The sequence below is a fragment of the Oncorhynchus nerka genome, linkage group LG13 (genome assembly GCF_034236695.1).
Source record: "Oncorhynchus nerka isolate Pitt River linkage group LG13, Oner_Uvic_2.0, whole genome shotgun sequence".
In the NCBI taxonomy this organism is placed as follows: Eukaryota; Metazoa; Chordata; class Actinopteri; order Salmoniformes; family Salmonidae; genus Oncorhynchus; species Oncorhynchus nerka.
This window is the reverse complement of record NC_088408.1, coordinates 1,607,011-1,629,348: the sequence shown is the minus strand read 5'-3', so window position 1 is coordinate 1,629,348 and position 22,338 is coordinate 1,607,011. Positions and strand designations below refer to the sequence as shown.

The window sequence follows — 22,338 nt, the reverse complement described above, 5'->3', positions numbered from 1 at the left end:
GCTGTATTTTACACTAAACATGTGTTCCTGATGTTATTTATATTGGTGACTGTGCTGGACTTATCCAATAAACTGTGTGTGTGTGTGTGTGTGTGTGTGTGTGTGTGTGTGTGTGTGTGTGTGTGTGTGTGTGTGTGTGTGTGTGTGTGTGTGTGTGTGCGTGTGTGTGTGTGTGTGTGTGTGTGTGTGTGTGTGTGTGTGTGTGTGTGTGTGTGTGTGTGTGTGTGTGTGTGTGTGTGTGTGTGTGTGAGTGTGTGTGTGTGTGTGTGTGTGCGTGTGTGTGTGTGTGTGTGTGTGTGTGTGTGTGTGTGTGTGTGTGTGTGTGTGTGTGTGTGTGTGTGTGTGTGTGTGTGTGTGTGTGTGTGTGTGTGTGTGTGTGTGTGTGTGTGTGTGTGTGTGTGTGTGTGAGTGTGTGTGTGTGTGTGTGTGTGCAGACAAATCAAGTGCTCAGTTGAGAGGTTATTTCATTTTCTATTGATCATAGACATCCTTAAGACCTTATTAGACATTATGTTTCAAGGTGATCAGACCTCAGTAGACATTATGTTTAAAGGTTATCAGACCTCATTAGACATTATGTTTCAAGGTGATCAGACCTCAGTAGACATTATGTTTAAAGGTTATCAGACCTCATTAGACATTATGTTTCAAGGTGATCAGACCTCATTAGGCATTATGTTTCAAGGTGTTCAGACCTCAGTAGACATTATGTTTGAAGGTGATCAGACCTCAGTAGACATTATGTTTCAAGGTGATCAGACCTCAGTAGACATTATGTTTCAAGGTGATCAGACCTCAGTAGACATTATGTTTCAAGGTGATCAGACCTCAGTAGACATTATGTTTCAAGGTGATCAGACCTCATTAAACATTATGTTTCAAGGTGATCAGACCTCATTAGACATTATGTTTCAAGGTGATCAGACCTCATTAGACATTATGTTTCAAGGTGTTCAGACCTCAGTAGACATTATGTTTAAAGGTTATCAGACCTCATTAGACATTATGTTTCATGGTATTCAGACCTCATTAGACATTATGTTTCAAGGTGATCAGACCTCAGTAGACATTATGTTTCAAGGAGATCAGACCTCATTAGACATTATGTTTCAAGGTGATCAGACCTCAGTAGACATTATGTTTCAAGGTGATCAGACCTCATTAGACATTATGTTTCAAGGTGATCAGACCTCAGTAGACATTATGTTTCAAGGTGATCAGACCTCAGTAGACATTATGTTTCAAGGTGATCAGACCTCAGTAGACATTATGTTTCAAGGTGATCAGACCTCATTAGACATTATGTTTTAAGGTGATCAGACCTCATTAGACATTATGTTTTAAGGTGATCAGACCTCATTAGACATTATGTTTTAAGGTGATCAGACCTCATTAGACATTATGTTTTAAGGTGATCAGACCTCATTAGACATTATGTTTTAAGGTGATCAGACCTCATTAGACATTATGTTTCATGGTATTCAGACCTCAGTAGACATTATGTTTCAAGGTGTTCAGACCTCATTAGACATTATGTTTTAAAGGTGATCAGACCTCATTAGACATTATGTTTTAAGGTGTTCAGACCTCATTAGACATTATGTTTCAAGGTGATCAGACCTCAGTAGACATTATGTTTTAAGGTGTTCAGACCTCATTAGACATTATGTTTTAAAGGTGATCAGACCTCATTAGACATTATGTTTCAAGGTGATCAGACCTCATTAAACATTATGTTTCAAGGTGATCAGACCTCATTAGACATTATGTTTTAAGGTGTTCTATGCAACATGTACTCAGCTATTTAATGTTGAAGCCATCTTAAATTATAATTTTATAAGAACACCTTTAACATCCTCATCACTACAAACCCTGGTTAAACATCCTCATCACTACAAACCCTGGTTAAACACCATCATCACTACAAACCCTGGTTAAACACCATCATCACTACAAACCCTCGTTAAACATCCTCATCACTACAAACCCTGGTTAAACATCCTCATCACTACAAACCCTGGTTAAACACCATCATCATCATCAGTAAAGAGACCAACACTAGCCCTCACCATAGCAAATCACCATAGCAACCCCCTGTAGCAGCCAGAGGTTAGTTAACTCTACAGTTTGTAGTTACTGCAGGGCCACAACCAGAGGTTAGTTAACTCTACAGTTTGTAGTTACTGCAGGGCCACAACCAGAGGTTAGTTAACTCTACAGTTTGTAGTTACTGCAGGGCCACAACCAGAGGTTAGTTAACTCTACAGTTTGTAGTTACTGCAGGGCCACAACCAGAGGTTAGTTAACTCTACAGTTTGTAGTTACTGCAGGGCCCGTTCAGTTGCAGATAGAAATGCCATGAACAGAGTTGATGTTATTCCTTATTCTACACGTCAAAGACATATTTGGTCTACAAAGGCTATTTCTATGTGAAGGATCCAAAACGTTGCATAACAAACACCATGGGCCCATACTGGCAAACATTAGAAAAAGTTTAAGTTCAAGGTTAAGTTTAAGCATCAGCCAATTAAAATGGTTGATGTAGTGTCATGTGACAGAATGCTAACTTGTAGCTGGTCCCATCAGATAACCTGGCACACATTAGCCCTTTGCAAACCTTACCAGGTGGCAGATTATTTCCTGGAACAAATTCCTAATCAGCCTATCAAAGACCTTAGGGCTGGATTCAATCAGATCCGCATAGCGATTATTTTGAGGTGTTCTAAGGTAGAACTGCGTTAGAGCTGTCAAATCCAGGCTATTGGGCAACACAAACACTTTTTACAGAAATCTCCTCGCTATTCAGATTCAATAAATGAGTCTGTCAATTTGAACTAAGCAAGCTACCGTAGTAAATTGTTCATTTTACATCTTGCCTAGCCTACTGTAGCCTATCTAACAGGCCTATCAGGAGTTATAGGCTACCTGCATCTAGCTAAGCAAACCATGGCAAAGTTTAACTACAATCATAAACCCAGATTGTATTTAGTAGCCTAGGCCTATTGAAATGACAAGTCAATCATACAGACAGGCCTAGCTAAAGCTATTATCCACATATAACAGTTTGTATGACATCTGGCAGAGAATAAGGCTCAATTGACAGAATATATGTGTTTTTACAGTTCATCCAAGTGTTTCTTGCGGAGAGATGTTGATTCTCTGTCCAACTTCATCACTCAAACTCTCCCGTCTGACTTATCTTATAACACAAGTTCCTTTATTACGTCGTGTTTAGAACACAGTAATTATTATTTGAATGGAAAAACCACATTTCGCTACAAATTACATCGCCATTCCTTCTTAATTCACTCAAGGAAGGGTTAATGATCGCAAGGGCAGCTTGTCACCGATTTGATGATTCCAACGATCTGATTGAATCGAGACCTTAAACTTGTTCTCCACAAACCAAAGGCTTTCTGTAATAGGTTGACTGGCCAGCAGGGGGATACATGTTCACCTTGAAATATGGAGATTTAAATGCTCTGCACACTTCACTAATCATCCTCCAAGTGGCAGTATAGAGTCCCTATCTCTCCTCCTCCAATCAATTTTTATTTTTACCTTTATTTAACTAGGCAAGTCAGTTAATTCTTATTTTCAATGACGGCCTAGGAACAGTGGGTTAACTGCCTGTTCAGGGGCAGAACGACAGATTTGTACCTTGTCAGCTCGGGGATTTGAACTTGCAACCCTTCCGGTTACTAGTCCAATGCTCTAACCACCCTGCCGCCCCAAGAAGAATAGCGAAGGCACACCTTCCGGTTCATCCAATCGGAAGGTACACAGCATCTGATTCAACCAATAAGAAGGTTGATCGCACAGGAGGTTGGTGGCACCGTAATCGGGGAGGATGGGCTCGTGGTAAAGGCTGGAGTGGAATGCTACCAAGTACATCAAACACACGGTTTCCATTCCAGCCATTTTTATGAGCCGTCCTCCAATCAGCAGCCTCCAATGTTGTGATAAACACCTTGTCACAATAGGTGTTAAATCTTGGGCCTCCAGCCCTGTACGAACTGTGTGATCTTGGTGACGTGCAATCGGCTGAGATGGAAGTCATGTGACAGGGTCTCCTCGTCGAGCTGAACCAGGAGGCTACCGTCAACGCGCTCTCTCTGGAACACGCCCACCGCTGCCTCTGATAAGCCAATGAACCTCAGACTGGCAGACACCTCCTCCAATGAGAGGGCAGACAGGTCAGTGGGCGGGCGCCAGGCAGGGTCACTAGGCGGAGTCGACCCCTCGCATGTCCCACCTCCCTCGGCGCCTCTGGAGAGCTCTGCTGTCTGATTGGCTGGTATAGGCTCTGGGGAAGGGCAGGGGGAGGGACTAGGGCGGTTAAAGGGGTTAAGTGCTCCGAAGGGAGCGAATCGACTCTGAGGGGGCGGAAGCCTCAGCCGAGAGAAGGAGGAGGAATTATAGCTCCACGGCTCCACCCAGGTGGCCTGCGCTGGCTGGGGATTGGCCAAGATGTCAGCAGGGAGAGCAGGGATTGGCTCAGGGCTGATGTGGGAGGGGTCAGTCCAGGAACATGGATAACAGTAGATAGACGAGTCTGGAGGAGAGACAGAACAACTAGAGAGGGAAAGATGGAAAGAGAGAGAGGGAAAGATGAGAGAGAGGGATATGGTTAGTGTTAGTGTGTGCGTGTGCGTGTGCGTGTGTGTGTGTGTGTGTGTGTGTGTGTGTGTGTGTGTACCTGTTGGGTGGTCCAGAAGAGTAATAGGAGAGATGTGTCTGAGGGAAGCGGGGCGGGACCGGTGGACTGGGGGTGGGGCTTGGACAGGAAGGGGAGGAGTCTCCTTTACAGCATCGAGGAGGAACTGGAGGAGCGATCAGGAACCTGCACTCTTCTCTCACCTACACACACAACCACACACACACACACACAACCACACACACAACCACACACAACCACACACACACACACACACACACACACACACACACACACACACACACACACACACACACACACACACACACACACACACACACACACACACACACACACACACAGAGAGTGGTTTCTATAGAGTCTGAAGAATTTCCAGAGGAATGTGCAAGGAATGTGTGTCTGTGTGTGTGTGTGTTGGCATGCTGGTAAATGTCACTCTCAACCTTTCACTCCTGAAACACACTCTTCAGCATACAAACTGCATTGTTGGTTAGGGGCTTGTAAATCAGCATTTCACGGTAAGGTCTACACTTCTTTTATTCTGCGCATGTGAATAATAAAGTTTGATTTGAAACACACAGAGTGAGTGTGTGTGTGTGACCAATTCCAGTAAGTGTGTATCAATAATTCAGTCTCATCCTGAGTTTAACAACCAGATGGAGAGAGAGAGAGAGTGGGGGGGGCTTTTTTTACACAAAGCCAACTTTAGCATGAAGATGGTTAGAGGGCTTTTCTGACACAAAGCCAACTTTAGCATGAAGATGGTTAGAGGGCTTTTCTGACACAAAGGCTGATTTAGCATGAATAGCACCATTAAGGGTTTCCACCATTTTGAAGTTTCATCTTCTACTTCTGACAGTCGGAAGACAAACTGTGTTGTCTGAACAGGTATGAACCCAAGGTTGATGATTACTGCCACCTGGAGGGTGTTGTCTGAACAGGTACAAACTAAACTTAAGCATGGGAAGCATAGAAATAGCACACATAGAACAGATATGCCTTTTCTTAGACTTGCTTTCTATGTGAATTTGGTGAGATCGTCCAAAACCTTACATATTGCAGCTTCAACAGCCTCCTACCGAGGTTCCTACCGAGGCTCCTTCCGAGGCTCCTACCGAGACTCCTACCGAGGCTCCTACCAAGACTCCTACCGAGGCTCTTGCAGGCACCCAGTCTGCCAAACCCTCCCCGGGCGGTGCTCCCGGTCATGGCCGGTATCTACAGAGGCCCCTACCGAGGCTCCTACCGAGGCCCCTACCGAGGCTCCTACCGAGGCTCCTACCAAGACTCCTACCGAGGCTCTTGCAGGCACCCAGTCTGCCAAACCCTCCGCGGGCGGTGCTCCCGGTCATGGCTCGTATCTACCGAGGCCCCTACCGAGGCTCCTACCGAGGCCCCTACCGAGGCTCCTACCGAGGCCCCTACCGAGGCCCCTACCGAGTCTCCTACCGAGGCCCCTACCGAGGCTCCTACCGAGGCCAAGGATAATCACGTGCGTCCAGCTACACCTCTCTGTTGTTTTCTCGGAGGAGAAAAGTATGTCTAAAAACGATACGCAAGTAATCTTTTTATCTATAAAATGTCTGGCACAACTATTTTATTTGTATTTTTACACAACACATATAAATGTGATTCCAACCCTGTAAACATCATTTGGGCCTCCCAGGCGGTGTCACAGCCGGCCATGACCGGGAGCACCGCCCGGGGAGGGTTTGGCAGACCGGGTGCCTGCAAGCTGCCTGGGGTCATCAGTCGAACGGTGTTTCCTCTGATACGTTGGTTCGGATGACTTCCGGGTTCAGAAGCAGCACGGCTTGGCGGTGCATACTTCGGAGGACACGTCCTGATCTTCCTGACCTGAATCGCCGTCATTCATTGGCTGATCCCTCCTAATGACCTGATTCGCCGTCATTCATTGGCTGATCCCTCCTAATGACCTGAATCGCCGTCATTCATTGGCTGATCCCTCCTAATGACCTGATTCGCCGTCATTCATTGGCTGATCCCTCCTAATGACCTGAATCGCCGTCATTCATTGGCTGATCCCTCCTAATGACCTGAATCGCCGTCATTCATTGGCTGATCCCTCCTAATGACCCGAATCGCCTTCATTCATTGGCTGATCCCTCCTAATGACCTGAATCGCCGTCATTCATTGGCTGATCCCTCCCAATGACCTGAATCGCCTTCATTCATTGGCTGATCCCTCCTAATGACCTGGATGGAATTCTGTTCTTCCTTAACCTATAGGATGTCCCACCCAGTGGACTACTTACAAATGGAGACATCCCTCTTTGGTGCTGCCCATGCTGTCACAGATAGGAGAGGTGCCCTCTAGGTATCTCTATGGCATAGATAGGAGAGGTGCTCTCTAGGTATCTCTATGGCATAGATAGGAGAGGTGCTCTCTAGGTATCTCAATGGCATAGATATGAGAGGTGCTCTCTAGGTATCTCTATGGCATAGATAGGAGAGGTGCCCTCTAGGTATCTCTATGGCATAGATAGGCGAGGGTATCTGTATGGTATAGATAGGAGGGGCTCTCTAGGTATCTCTATGGCATAGATAGGAGAGGTGCTCTCTAGGAATCTCTATGGCATAGATAGGAGAGGTGCTCTCTAGGTATCTCTATGGCATAGATAGGAGAGGTGCTCTCTAGGTATCTCTATGGCATAGATAGGCGAGGGTATCTGTATGGTATAGATAGGAGGGGCTCTCTAGGTATCTCTATGGCAGGGGTCTCCAAAAGGTTGATCGCCAGCTACCAATAGCTCGCAGCCCACCTATAAGTCATTATCATTTAAAGCAAGTATAAGAAGTGGTAGATCTGTTCTATGTGAGCAATTTCTATGCGTCCCGTTCTTAAGATTTGTTTTTGCGTCTTTTTTACAATTGTTTTTGCATAGTGCATCTTGAAATGTTAACTGCAAAGTAGGCTCACCTGGCAGAAGTACATAATTTGTATCTATTATTTGCAAACGTTGCCATGAAATGAGCAGCAGCAGTCCAGAACTAGACCGGCAAGTTAGACAGCACATTCCTCACTCGCTAGATGGCAAGTTAGACAGCACATTCCTCACTCGCTAGATGGCAAGTTAGACAGCACATTCCTCACTCGCTAGATGGCAAGTTAGACAGCACATTCCTCACTCGCTAGATGGCAAGTTAGACAGCACATTCCTCACTCGCTAGATGGCACATTAGACAGCACATTCCTCACTCGCTAGATGGCACATTAGACAGCACATTCCTCACTCGCTAGATGGCAAGTTAGACAGCACATTCCTCACTCGCTAGATGGCAAGTTAGACAGCACATTCCTCACTCGCTAGATGCACAAGTTAGACAGCACATTCCTCACTCGCTAGATGGCACATTAGACAGCACATTCCTCACTCGCTAGATGCACAAGTTAGACAGCACATTCCTCACTCGCTAGATGCACAAGTTAGACAGCACATTCCTCACTCGCTAGATGCACAAGTTAGACAGCACATTCCTCACTCGCTAGATGGCACATTAGACAGCACATTCCTCACTCGCTAGATGGCAAGTTAGACAGCACATTCCTCACTCGCTAGATGGCAAGTTAGACAGCACATTCCTCACTCGCTAGATGGCAAGTTAGACAGCACATTCCTCACTCGCTAGATGGCAAGTTAGACAGCACATTCCTCACTCGCTAGATGGCAAGTTAGACAGCACATTCCTCACTCGCTAGATGGCAAGTTAGACAGCACATTCCTCACTCGCTAGATGCACAAGTTAGACAGCACATTCCTCACTCGCTAGATGGCAAGTTAGACAGCACATTCCTCACTCGCTAGATGGCAAGTTAGACAGCACATTCCTCACTCGCTAGATGGCAAGTTAGACAGCACATTCCTCACTCGCTAGATGCACAAGTTAGACAGCACATTCCTCACTCGCTAGATGCACAAGTTAGACAGCACATTCCTCACTCGCTAGATGCACAAGTTAGACAGCACATTCCTCACTCGCTAGATGCACAAGTTAGACAGCACATTCCTCACTCGCTAGATGGCAAGTTAGACAGCACATTCCTCACTCGCTAGATGGCACATTAGACAGCACATTCCTCACTCGCTAGATGCACAAGTTAGACAGCACATTCCTCACTCGCTAGATGCACAAGTTAGACAGCACATTCCTCACTCGCTAGATGGCACATTAGACAGCACATTCCTCACTCGCTAGATGCACAAGTTAGACAGCACATTCCTCACTCGCTAGATGCACAAGTTAGACAGCACATTCCTCACTCGCTAGATGCACAAGTTAGACAGCACATTCCTCACTCGCTAGATGCACAAGTTAGACAGCACATTCCTCACTCGCTAGATGGCACATTAGACAGCACATTCCTCACTCGCTAGATGGCACATTAGACAGCACATTCCTCACTCGCTAGATGGCAAGTTAGACAGCACATTCCTCACTCGCTAGATGCACAAGTTAGACAGCACATTCCTCACTCGCTAGATGCACAAGTTAGACAGCACATTCCTCACTCGCTAGATGGCAAGTTAGACAGCACATTCCTCACTTGCTAGATGCACAATGGGGGGGGAATCGACATTTGCTAGTTTTCTTCCAAACATAAAAAATAAGATATTTCATGTGATGTAAGCATTGAAAAAAACTCAGACCACTGTTGTTTCTCTATGAAAAACAAATACAAATGTAAAACCAGGGGGGGATGTAAAACATTATTTGTAAAAAAAAAATACAGATTTTATAGGGCCCCACCCCTTAGAGTTGTTTTTAACCTTTATTTCACCAGGTATGTTGACAGAAAACATAGTGCACTACTTTTTATTGTACACTAAGGACCCGGGAAGAGTAGCAGGGGAGAGGAGAAGAACGGGCCTATCTCCATGGTATAGATAGGAGAGGTGCTCTCTAGGTATCTCTATGATATAGATAGGCGAGGGTATCACGGTATAGATAGGAGAGGTGCTCTCTAGGAATCTCTATGGTATAGATATGAGAGGTGCTCTCTAGGAATCTCTATGGTATAGATAGGAGAGGTGCTCTATAGGAATCTCTATGGTATAGATAGGAGAGGTGCTCTCTAGGTATCTCTATGGTATAGATAGGAGAGGTGCTCTCTAGGAATCTCTATGGTATAGATAGGAGAGGTGCTCTGTAGGAATCTCTATGGTATAGATAGGAGAGGTGCTCTCTAGGTATCTCTATGATATAGATAGACGAGGGTATCACGGTATAGATAGGAGAGGTGCTCTCTACGAATCTCTATGGTATAGATAGGAGAGGTGCTCTCTAGGAATCTCTATGGTATAGATAGTAGAGGGTATCTCTATGGTATAGATATACTAGAGAGAGCACCTCTCCTCTCTCTGGTATAGACAGAGAGGTGCTCTCTAGGTATCAATATAGTATAGATAGGAGAGGTGCTCTCTAGGTATCAATATAGTATAGATAGGAGAGGTGCTCTCCAGGTATCTCTATGGGAGAGACTCACTGCGTCTGATTTTGGAGGTACAGGGGGCGGGGTTGATACTCTTGTCACCATGGCGAGGCGGGTAGTCCCCAGCAATCCATCCAAAGAGGAAGAGGAATGGACGGAGATGCGGTTTGGCTCTGCCTTCCCCAGGCCCTCTGCAGTCTGATTGGTCCACAGTTCCTCGTAGGGGATCTCTTCACTGGTCTGCAGCTCAGCCTCTGTCCAATTGGGAGAGAGGTACTCTGTCCCCTCCCCTAGAGAGTCTCTGCAGCGTTGCGATTGGCTGACGTTGTCTGTAACTCCGCCCCCAGCGAACACACACACGGACAGCAGCTGAGAGTCCTGCGCTGACACACACACACCTCCCCTCCGCGGGCTCACACACACACCGTCCTCGCTCACACACACTCTCTCCTCGCTGAGTTCTGGACGCGTCTCACGGACGGCTCGGCTGTACCCATCAGGGTCGAAGCTGGCCTGTTGCCGTAGCAACAGGCTGTCTGTCGTTGCTGAGGGCGTAGCCACAGAGAAGCGCGGCATGCAGCGTAACAACAGGAAGTGGGAGGGAACCAGTTGTATTGGCCGTAGGACGAGACACAACACCACTGTCTTACTGACAATGACAGTACAGAACACAGTTACACAGTTAGTCAGCTACAGTACAGAACACAGTTACACAGTTAGTCAGCTACAGTACAGAACACAGTTACACAGTTAGTCATCTACAGTACAGAACACAGTTAGTCACCTACAGTACAGAACACAGTTAGTCAGCTACAGTACAGAACACAGTTAGTCATCTACAGTACAGAACACAGTTACACAGTTAGTCAGCTACAGTACAAGACACAGTTAGTCAGCTACAGTACAGAACACAGTTACACAGTTAGTCAGCTACAGTACAGAACACAGTTACACAGTTAGTCACCTACAGTACAAGACACAGTTACACAGTTAGTCAGCTACAGTACAGAACACAGTTAGTCATCTATAGTACAGAACACAGTTACACAGTTAGTCAGCTACAGTACAGAACACAGTTAGTCAGCTACAGTACAGAACACAGTTAGTCATCTACAGTACAGAACACAGTTAGTCATCTACAGTACAGAACACAGTTACACAGTTAGTCACCTACAGTACAAGACACAGTTACACAGTTAGTCAGCTACAGTACAGAACACAGTTACACAGTTAGTCAGCTACAGTACAGAACACAGTTACACAGTTAGTCAGCTACAGTACAGAACACAGAGTTACACAGTTAGTCACCTACAGTACAGAACACAGTTAGTCACCTACAGTACAAGACACAGTTACACAGTTAGTCAGCTACAGTACAGAACACAGAGTTACACAGTTAGTCACCTACAGTACAGAACACAGTTAGTCACCTACAGTACAAGACACAGTTACACAGTTAGTCAGCTACAGTACAGAACACAGTTAGTCACCTACAGTACAAGACACAGTTACACAGTTAGTCACCTACAGTACAGAACACAGAGTTACACAGTTAGTCATCTACAGTACAGAACACAGTTAGTCACCTACAGTACAGAACACAGTTAGTCCCCTACAGTACAGAACACAGTTAGTCATCTACAGTACAGAACACAGTTAGTCATCTACAGTACAGAACACAGTTAGTCATCTACAGTACAGAACACAGTCATCTACACAGAACACAGTTAGTACAGTACAGAACACAGTTAGTCATCTACAGTACAGAACACAGTTAGTCATCTTCAGTACAGAACACAGTTAGTCATCTACAGTACAGAACACAGTTACACAGTTACTCCCTTACAGTACAGAACACAGTTGCACAGTTAGTCACCTACAGTACAGAACAGAGTTACACAGTTAGTCCCCTACAGTACAGAACACAGTCACCTACAGTACAGAACACAGTTAGTCCCCTACAGTACAGAACACAGTTAGTCACCTACAGTACAGAACACAGTTAGTCATCTACAGTACAGAACACAGTTAGTCATCTACAGTACAGAACACAGTTAGTCATCTACAGTACAGAACACAGTTACACAGTTAGTCACCTACAGTACAGAACACAGTTAGTCATCTACAGTACAGAACACAGTTAGTCATCTACAGTACAGAACACAGTTAGTCATCTACAGTACAGAACACAGTTAGTCACCTACAGTACAGAACACAGTGTTACACAGTTAGTCACCTACAGTATAGAACACAGTTAGTCATATACAGTACAGAACACACAGTTAGTCACCTACAGTACAGAACACAGTTACAGAGTTAGTCATCTACAGTACAGAACACAGTTAGTCCCCTACAGTACAGAACACAGTTAGTCCCCTACAGTACAGAACACAGTTAGTCATCTACAGTACAGAACACAGTTAGTCATCTACAGTACAGAACACAGTTAGTCACCTACAGTACAGAACACAGTTAGTCACCTACAGTACAGAACACAGTTAGTCATCTACAGTACAGAACACAGTTACACAGTTAGTCCCCTACAGTACAGAACACAGTCATCTACAGTACAGAACACAGTTAGTCCCCTACAGTACAGAACACAGTTAGTCACCTACAGTACAGAACACAGTTAGTCCCCTACAGTACAGAACACAGTTAGTCCCCTACAGTACAGAACACAGTTAGTCATCTACAGTACAGAACACAGTTAGTCCCCTACAGTACAGATAACAGTTAGTCCCCTACAGTACAGAACACAGTTAGTCCCCTACAGTACAGAACACAGTTAGTGCCCTACAGTACAGAACACAGTTAGTCATCTACAGTACAGAACACAGTTTGTTATCTACAGTACAGAACACAGTTAGTAATCTACAATACAGAACACAGTTAGTCATCTACAGTACAGAACACTGTTACACAGTTAGTCACCTACAGTACAGAACACAGTTAGTCATCTACAGTACAGAACACAGTTAGTCATCTACAGTACAGAACACAGTTAGTCATCTACAGTACAGAACACAGTTACACAGTTAGTCACCTACAGTACAGAACACAGTTAGTCATCTACAGTACAGAACACAGTTAGTCATCTACAGTACAGAACACAGTTAGTCATCTACAGTACAGAACACAGTTACACAGTTAGTCAGCTACAGTACAGAACACAGAGTTACACAGTTAGTCAGCTACAGTACAGAACACAGAGTTACACAGTTAGTCACCTACAGTAAAAGACACAGTTACACAGTTAGTCAGCTACAGTACAGAACACAGTTAGTCATCTATAGTACAGAACACAGTTACACAGTTAGTCAGCTACAGTACAGAACACAGTTAGTCAGCTACAGTACAGAACACAGTTAGTCATCTACAGTACAGAACACAGTTACACAGTTACTCACCTACAGTACAAGACACAGTTACACAGTTAGTCAGCTACAGTACAGAACACAGTTACACAGTTAGTCAGCTACAGTACAGAACACAGTTACACAGTTAGTCAGCTACAGTACAGAACACAGAGTTACACAGTTAGTCACCTACAGTACAGAACACAGTTAGTCACCTACAGTACAAGACACAGTTACACAGTTAGTCAGCTACAGTACAGAACACAGTTAGTTACACAGAACACAGTTAGTCACCTACAGTACAGAACACAGTTAGTCACCTACAGTACAGAACACAGTTACACAGTTAGTTAGTCACAGTTAGTCACCTACAGTACAGAACACAGTTAGTCACCTACAGTACAGAACACAGTTAGTCACCTACAGTACAGAACAGAACACAGTTAGTCATCTACAGTACAGAACACAGTTAGTCATCTACAGTACAGAACACAGTTAGTCATCTACAGTACAGAACACAGTTAGTCATCTACAGTACAGAACACAGTTAGTCACCTACAGTACAGAACACAGTTAGTCATCTACAGTACAGAACACAGTCACCTACAGTACAGAACACAGTTAGTCATCTACAGTACAGAACACAGTTAGTCATCTTCAGTACAGAACACAGTTAGTCATCTACAGTACAGAACACAGTTAGTCATCTACAGTACAGAACACAGTTAGTCACCTACAGTACAGAACACAGTTAGTCACCTACAGTACAGAACACAGTTAGTCATCTACAGTACAGAACACAGTTACACAGTTAGTCACCTACAGTACAGAACACAGTTAGTCATCTACAGTACAGAACACAGTTAGTCATCTACAGTACAGAACACAGTTACACAGTTAGTCACCTACAGTACAGAACACAGTGTTACACAGTTAGTCACCTACAGTACAGAACACAGTTAGTCACCTACAGTACAGAACACAGTTAGTCACCTACAGTACAGAACACAGATACACAGTTAGTCATCTACAGTACAGAACACAGTTAGTCACCTACAGTACAGAACACAGTTAATAATCTACAGTACAGAACACAGTTAGTCATCTACAGTACAGAACACAGTTAGTCATCTACAGTACAGAACACAGTTAGTCCCCTACAGTACAGAACACAGTCATTACAGAACACAGTTAGTCCCCTACAGTACAGAACACAGTTAGTCACCTACAGTACAGAACACAGTTAGTCATCTACAGTACAGAACACAGTTAGTCACCTACAGTACAGAACACAGTTAGTCCCCTACAGTACAGAACACAGTTAGTCATCTACAGTACAGAACACAGTTAGTGCCCTACAGTACAGATAACAGTTAGTCCCCTACAGTACAGAACACAGTTAGTCCCCTACAGTACAGAACACAGTTAGTGCCCTACAGTACAGAACACAGTTAGTCATCTACAGTACAGAACACAGTTTGTTATCTACAGTACAGAACACAGTTAGTAATCTACAGTACAGAACACAGTTAGTCATCTACAGTACAGAACACAGTTAGTCCCCTACAGTACAGAACACAGTTAGTCATCTACAGTACAGAACACAGTTAGTCACCTACAGTACAGAACACAGTTAGTCACCTACAGTACAGAACACAGTTAGTCACCTACAGTACAGAACACAGTTAATAATCTACAGTACAGAACACAGTTAGTCCCCTACAGTACAGAACACAGTTAGTCACCTACAGTACAGAACACAGTTAGTCATCTACAGTACAGAACACAGTTAGTCATCTACAGTACAGAACACAGTTAGTCATCTACAGTACAGAACACAGTTAGTCATCTACAGTACAGAACACAGTTAGTCACCTACAGTACAGAACACAGTTAGTCACCTACAGTACAGAACACAGTTAGTCATCTACAGTACAGAACACAGTTACACAGTTACTCCCTTACAGTACAGAACACAGTTGCACAGTTAGTCACCTACAGTACAGAACAGAGTTACACAGTTAGTCCCCTACAGTACAGAACACAGTCACCTACAGTACAGAACACAGTTAGTCCCCTACAGTACAGAACACAGTTAGTCACCTACAGTACAGAACACAGTTAGTCATCTACAGTACAGAACACAGTTAGTCATCTACAGTACAGAACACAGTTAGTCATCTACAGTACAGAACACAGTTACACAGTTAGTCACCTACAGTACAGAACACAGTTAGTCATCTACAGTACAGAACACAGTTAGTCATCTACAGTACAGAACACAGTTAGTCATCTACAGTACAGAACACAGTTACACAGTTAGTCACCTACAGTACAGAACACAGTGTTACACAGTTAGTCACCTACAGTACAGAACACAGTTAGTCATATACAGTACAGAACACAGTTAGTCATCTACAGTACAGAACACAGTTAGTTAGTCATCTACAGTACAGAACACAGTTAGTCCCCTACAGTACAGAACACAGTTAGTCCCCTACAGTACAGAACACAGTTAGTCATCTACAGTACAGAACACAGTTACACAGTTAGTCCCCTACAGTACAGAACACAGTCACCTACAGTACAGAACACAGTTAGTCCCCTACAGTACTGAACACAGTTAGTCACCTACAGTACAGAACACAGTTAGTCCCCTACAGTACAGAACACAGTTAGTCATCTACAGTACAGAACACAGTTAGTCATCTACAGTACAGAACACAGTTAGTCCCCTACAGTACAGAACACAGTTAGTCCCCTACAGTACAGAACACAGTTAGTCCCTACAGTACAGAACACAGTTAGTCATCTACAGTACAGAACACAGTTTGTTATCTACAGTACAGAACACAGTTAGTAATCTACAGTACAGAACACAGTTAGTCATCTACAGTACAGAACACAGTTAGTCACCTACAGTACAGAACACAGTTAGTCACCTACAGTACAGAACACAGTTAGTCATCTACAGTACAGAACACAGTTAGTCATCTACAGTACAGAACACAGTTAGTCATCTACAGTACAGAACACAGTTACACAGTTAGTCACCAGTACAGTACAGAACACAGTTAGTCATCTACAGTACAGAACACAGTTAGTCATCTACAGTACAGAACACAGTTAGTCATCTACAGTACAGAACACAGTTAGTCATCTACAGTTAGTCACTACAGTACAGAACAAGAGTTACACAGTTAGTCACCTACAGTACAGAACACAGAGTCACACAGTTACACAGTTAGTCATCTACAGTACAGAACACAGTTAGTCATCTACAGTACAGAACACAGTTACACAGTTAGTCACCTACAGTACAGAACACAGTTAGTCATCTACAGTACAGAACACAGTTAGTCATCTACAGTACAGAACACAGTTACACAGTTAGTCACCTACAGTACAGAACACAGTTTAGTCAGTACAGAACACAGTTCAGCTACAGTACAGAACACAGTTAGTTACACAGTTAGTCTACAGTACAGAACACAGTTAGTTAGTCACCTACAGTACAGAACACAGTTAGTCACCTACAGTACAGAACAGTTACAGTTAGTCATCTACAGTACAGAACACAGTTAGTCACCTACAGTACAGAACACAGTTACACAGTTAGTCACCTACAGTACAGAACACAGTGTTACACAGTTAGTCATCTACAGTACAGAACACAGTTAGTCACCTACAGTACAGAACACAGTTAGTCCCCTACAGTACAGAACACAGTTAGTCATCTACAGTACAGAACACAGTTAGTCCCCTACAGTACAGAACACAGTTAGTCATCTACTGTACAGAACACAGTCACCTACAGTACAGAACACAGTTAGTCATCTACAGTACAGAACACAGTTAGTCACCTACAGTACAGAACACAGTTAGTCATCTACAGTACAGAACACAGTTAGTCATCTACAGTACAGAACACAGTTAGTCATCTACAGTACAGAACACAGTTAGTCATCTACAGTACAGAACACAGTTAGTCATCTACAGTACAGAACACAGTTACACAGTTAGTCACCTACAGTACAGAACACAGTTAGTCATCTACAGTACAGAACACAGTTAGTCATCTACAGTACAGAACACAGTTAGTCATCTACAGTACAGAACACAGTTAGTTAGTCACCTACAGTACAGAACACAGTTACACAGTTAGTCACCTACAGTACAGAACACAGTTACAGAGTTAGTCATCTACAGTACAGAACACAGTTAGTCACCTACAGTACAGAACACAGTTACAGAGTTAGTCATCTACAGTACAGAACACAGTTAGTCACCTACAGTACAGAACACAGTTAGTCATCTACAGTACAGAACACAGTTAGTCCCCTACAGTACAGAACACAGTTAGTCATCTACAGTACAGAACACAGTTAGTCACCTACAGTACAGAACACAGTTAGTCCCCTACAGTACAGAACACAGTTAGTCATCTACAGTACAGAACACAGTTAGTCATCTACAGTACAGAACACAGTTAGTCACCTACAGTACAGAACACAGTTAGTCCCCTACAGTACAGAACACAGTTAGTCATCTACAGTACAGAACACAGTTAGTCCCCTACAGTACAGATACACAGTTAGTCCCCTACAGTACAGAACACAGTTAGTCCCCTACAGTACAGAACACAGTTAGTCCCTACAGTACAGAACACAGTTAGTCATCTACAGTACAGAACACAGTTTGTTATCTACAGTACAGAACACAGTTAGTAATCTACAGTACAGAACACAGTTAGTCATCTACAGTACAGAACACAGTTAGTCCCCTACAGTACAGAACACAGTTAGTCATCTACAGTACAGAACACAGTTAGTCATCTACAGTACAGAACACAGTTAGTCATCTACAGTACAGAACACAGTTAGTCACCTACAGTACAGAACACAGTTAGTCATCTACAGTACAGAACACAGTTAGTACAGAACATCTACAGTACAGAACACAGTTAGTCATCTACAGTACACAGTTAGTCATCTACAGTACAGAACACAGTTAGTCATCTACAGTACAGAACACAGTTAGTCATCTACAGTACAGAACACAGTTAGTCAGTACAGAACACAGTTAGTCATCTAGTAGTACAGAACACAGTTAGTCACCTACAGTACAGAACACAGTTAGTCATCCAGTACAGTACAGAACACAGTTAGTCATCTACAGTACAGAACACAGTTACACAGTACAGAACACCCATCTACAGTACAGAACACAGTTGCACAGTTAGTCACCTACAGTACAGAACAGAGTTACACAGTTAGTCCCCTACAGTACAGAACACAGTCACCTACAGTACAGAACACAGTTAGTCCCCTACAGTACAGAACACAGTTAGTCACCTACAGTACAGAACACAGTTAGTCATCTACAGTACAGAACACAGTTAGTCATCTACAGTACAGAACACAGTTAGTCATCTACAGTACAGAACACAGTTAGTCATCCTACAGTACAGAACACAGTTAGTCATCTACAGTACAGAACACAGTTAGTCATCTACAGTACAGAACACAGTTAGTCATCTACAGTACAGAACACAGTTAGTCACCTACAGTACAGAACACAGTTAGTCACCTACAGTACAGAACACAGTTAGTCATCTACAGTACAGAACACAGTTAGTCATCTACAGTACAGAACACAGTTAGTCCCCTACAGTACAGAACACAGTTAGTCATCTACAGTACAGAACACAGTTAGTCATCTACAGTACAGAACACAGTTAGTAGTCAGAACACAGTTAGTCACAGTACAGAACACAGTTAGTCACCTACAGTACAGAACACAGTTAGTCATCTACAGTACAGAACACAGTTAGTCCCCTACAGTACAGAACACAGTTGCAGTTAGTCATCTACAGTACAGAACAGAGTTACACAGTTAGTCCCCTACAGTACAGAACACAGTCACCTACAGTACAGAACACAGTTAGTCCCCTACAGTACAGAACACAGTTAGTCACCTACAGTACAGAACACAGTTAGTCATCTACAGTACAGAACACAGTTAGTCATCTACAGTACAGAACACAGTTAGTCATCTACAGTACAGAACACAGTTACACAGTTAGTCACCTACAGTACAGAACACAGTTAGTCATCTACAGTACAGAACACAGTTAGTCATCTACAGTACAGAACACAGTTAGTCATCTACAGTACAGAACACAGTTACACAGTTAGTCACCTACAGTACAGAGCACAGTGTTACACAGTTAGTCATCTACAGTACAGAACACAGTTAATAATCTACAGTACAGAACACAGTTAGTCACCTACAGTACAGAACACAGTTACAGTTAGTCATCTACAGTACAGAACACAGTTAATAATCTACAGTACAGAACACAGTTAGTCCCCTACAGTACAGAACACAGTTAGTCATCTACAGTACAGAACACAGTTAGTCATCTACAGTACAGAACACAGTTAGTCATCTACAGTACAGAACACAGTTGCACAGTTAGTCACCTACAGTACAGAACAGAGTTACACAGTTAGTCCCCTACAGTACAGAACACAGTCACCTACAGTACAGAACACAGTTAGTCCCCTACAGTACAGAACACAGTTAGTCACCTACAGTACAGAACACAGTTAGTCATCTACAGTACAGAACACAGTTAGTCATCTACAGTACAGAACACAGTTAGTCATCTACAGTACAGAACACAGTTACAGTTAGTCACCTACAGTACAGAACACAGTTAGTCATCTACAGTACAGAACACAGTTAGTCATCTACAGTACAGAACACAGTTAGTCATCTACAGTACAGAACACAGTTACACAGTTAGTCACCTACAGTACAGAACACAGTTAGTTAGTCACTACAGTACAGAACACAGTTAGTCATCTACAGTACAGAACAGTCACAGTACAGTTAGTCATCTACAGTACAGAACACAGTTAGTCACAGTACAGAACTACAGTACAGAACACAGTTAGTCATCTACAGTACAGAACACAGTTAGTCACAGTTAGTCATCTACAGTACAGAACACAGTTACACACAGTTAGTCCCCTACAGTACAGAACACAGTTAGTCACAGTACAGAACACAGTTACAGTACAGAACACAGTTAGTCATCTACAGTACAGAACACAGTTAGTCCCAGAACACAGTACAGTACAGAACACAGTTAGTCATCTACAGTACAGAACACAGAACACAGTTAGTCCCCTACAGTACAGAACACAGTTAGTCCCCTACAGTACAGAACACAGTTAGTCAGAGTACAGAACACAGTTAGTCCCTACAGTACAGAACACAGTTAGTCATCTACAGTACAGAACACAGTTAGTCATCTACAGTACAGAACACAGTTAGTCATCTACAGTACAGAACACAGTTAGTCATCTACAGTACAGAACACAGTTACACAGTTAGTCATCTACAGTACAGAACACAGTTAGTCATCTACAGTACAGAACACAGTTAATCTACAGTTACAGTTAGTCATCTACAGTACAGAACACAGTTAGTCATCACCTACAGTACAGAACACAGTTAGTCATCTACAGTACAGAACACAGTTAGTCATCTACAGTACAGAACACAGTTAGTCATCTACAGTACAGAACACAGTTAGTTAGTCACCTACAGTACAGAACACAGTTAGTTAGTCATCTACAGTACAGAACACAGTTAGTCACCTACAGTACAGAACACAGACACAGTTAGTCAGTTAGAACACAGTGAGTCAGTCAGAACTACAGTACAGAACACAGTTAGTCATCTACAGTACAGAACACAGTTACAGTTAGTCATCTACAGTACAGAACACAGTTAGTCACTACAGTACAGAACACAGTTAGTCATCTACAGTACAGAACACAGTTAGTTAGTCATCTACAGTACAGAACACAGTTAGTCAGTACAGAACACAGTTACACAGTTAGTCAGTACAGAACACAGTTACACAGTTAGTCACAGAACACAGAGTTACACAGTTAGTCACCTACAGTACAGAACACAGTTAGTCATCTACAGTACAGAACACAGTTAGTCATCTACAGTACAGAACACAGTTAGTCATCACCTACAGTACAGAACACAGTTAGTCATCTACAGTACAGACACAGTTAGTCATCTACAGTTAGTCATCTACAGTACAGAACACAGTTAGTCATCTACAGTACAGAACACAGTTAGTCACCTACAGTACAGAACACAGTTAGTCATCTACAGTTACAGAACACAGTTAGTCATCTACAGTACAGAACACAGTTAGTCATCTACAGTACAGAACACAGTTAGTCATCTACAGTACAGAACACAGTTAGTCATCTACAGTACAGAACACAGTTAGTCATCTACAGTACAGAACACAGTTAGTCATCTACAGTACAGTTAGTCATCTACAGTACAGAACACAGTTAGTCATCTACAGTACAGAACACAGTTAGTCATCTACAGTACAGAACACAGTTAGTCATCTACAGTACAGAACACAGTTAGTCATCTACAGTACAGAACACAGTACAGTTAGTCACCTACAGTACAGAACACAGTTAGTCATCTACAGTACAGAACACAGTTAGTCCCCTACAGTACAGAACACAGTTAGTCATCTACAGTACAGAACACAGTTAGTCACCTACAGTACAGAACACAGTTAGTCACCTACAGTACAGAACACAGTTACACAGTTAGTCATCTACAGTACAGAACACAGTTAGTCACCTACAGTACAGAACACAGTTAGTCATCTACAGTACAGAACACAGTTAGTCATCTACAGTACAGAACACAGTTAGTCATCTACAGTACAGAACACAGTTAGTCATCTACAGTACAGAACACAGTTAGTCACAGTACAGAAGAACACAGTT

General features: G+C 43.2%; 1 protein-coding gene across 1 annotated transcript in view; it reads right to left on the bottom strand.

The window, feature by feature from the left end:
* Nucleotides 1–497: 497 nt before the first annotated feature.
* The window catches only part of gareml (GRB2 associated, regulator of MAPK1-like), a 170,502-nt gene continuing 148,661 nt past the window's right edge, over nucleotides 498–22,338 (bottom strand). The window contains exons 7-9 of the mRNA XM_065026030.1: nucleotides 10,185–10,788; nucleotides 4,700–4,860; nucleotides 498–4,575 (exon numbers count right to left, since the gene is read on the bottom strand). Of these exons, the coding sequence (XP_064882102.1) occupies nucleotides 3,987–4,575; nucleotides 4,700–4,860; nucleotides 10,185–10,788 (1,354 nt within the window). The 3' untranslated portion in view covers nucleotides 498–3,986. The remainder of the gene's footprint in view (nucleotides 4,576–4,699; nucleotides 4,861–10,184; nucleotides 10,789–22,338) is intronic.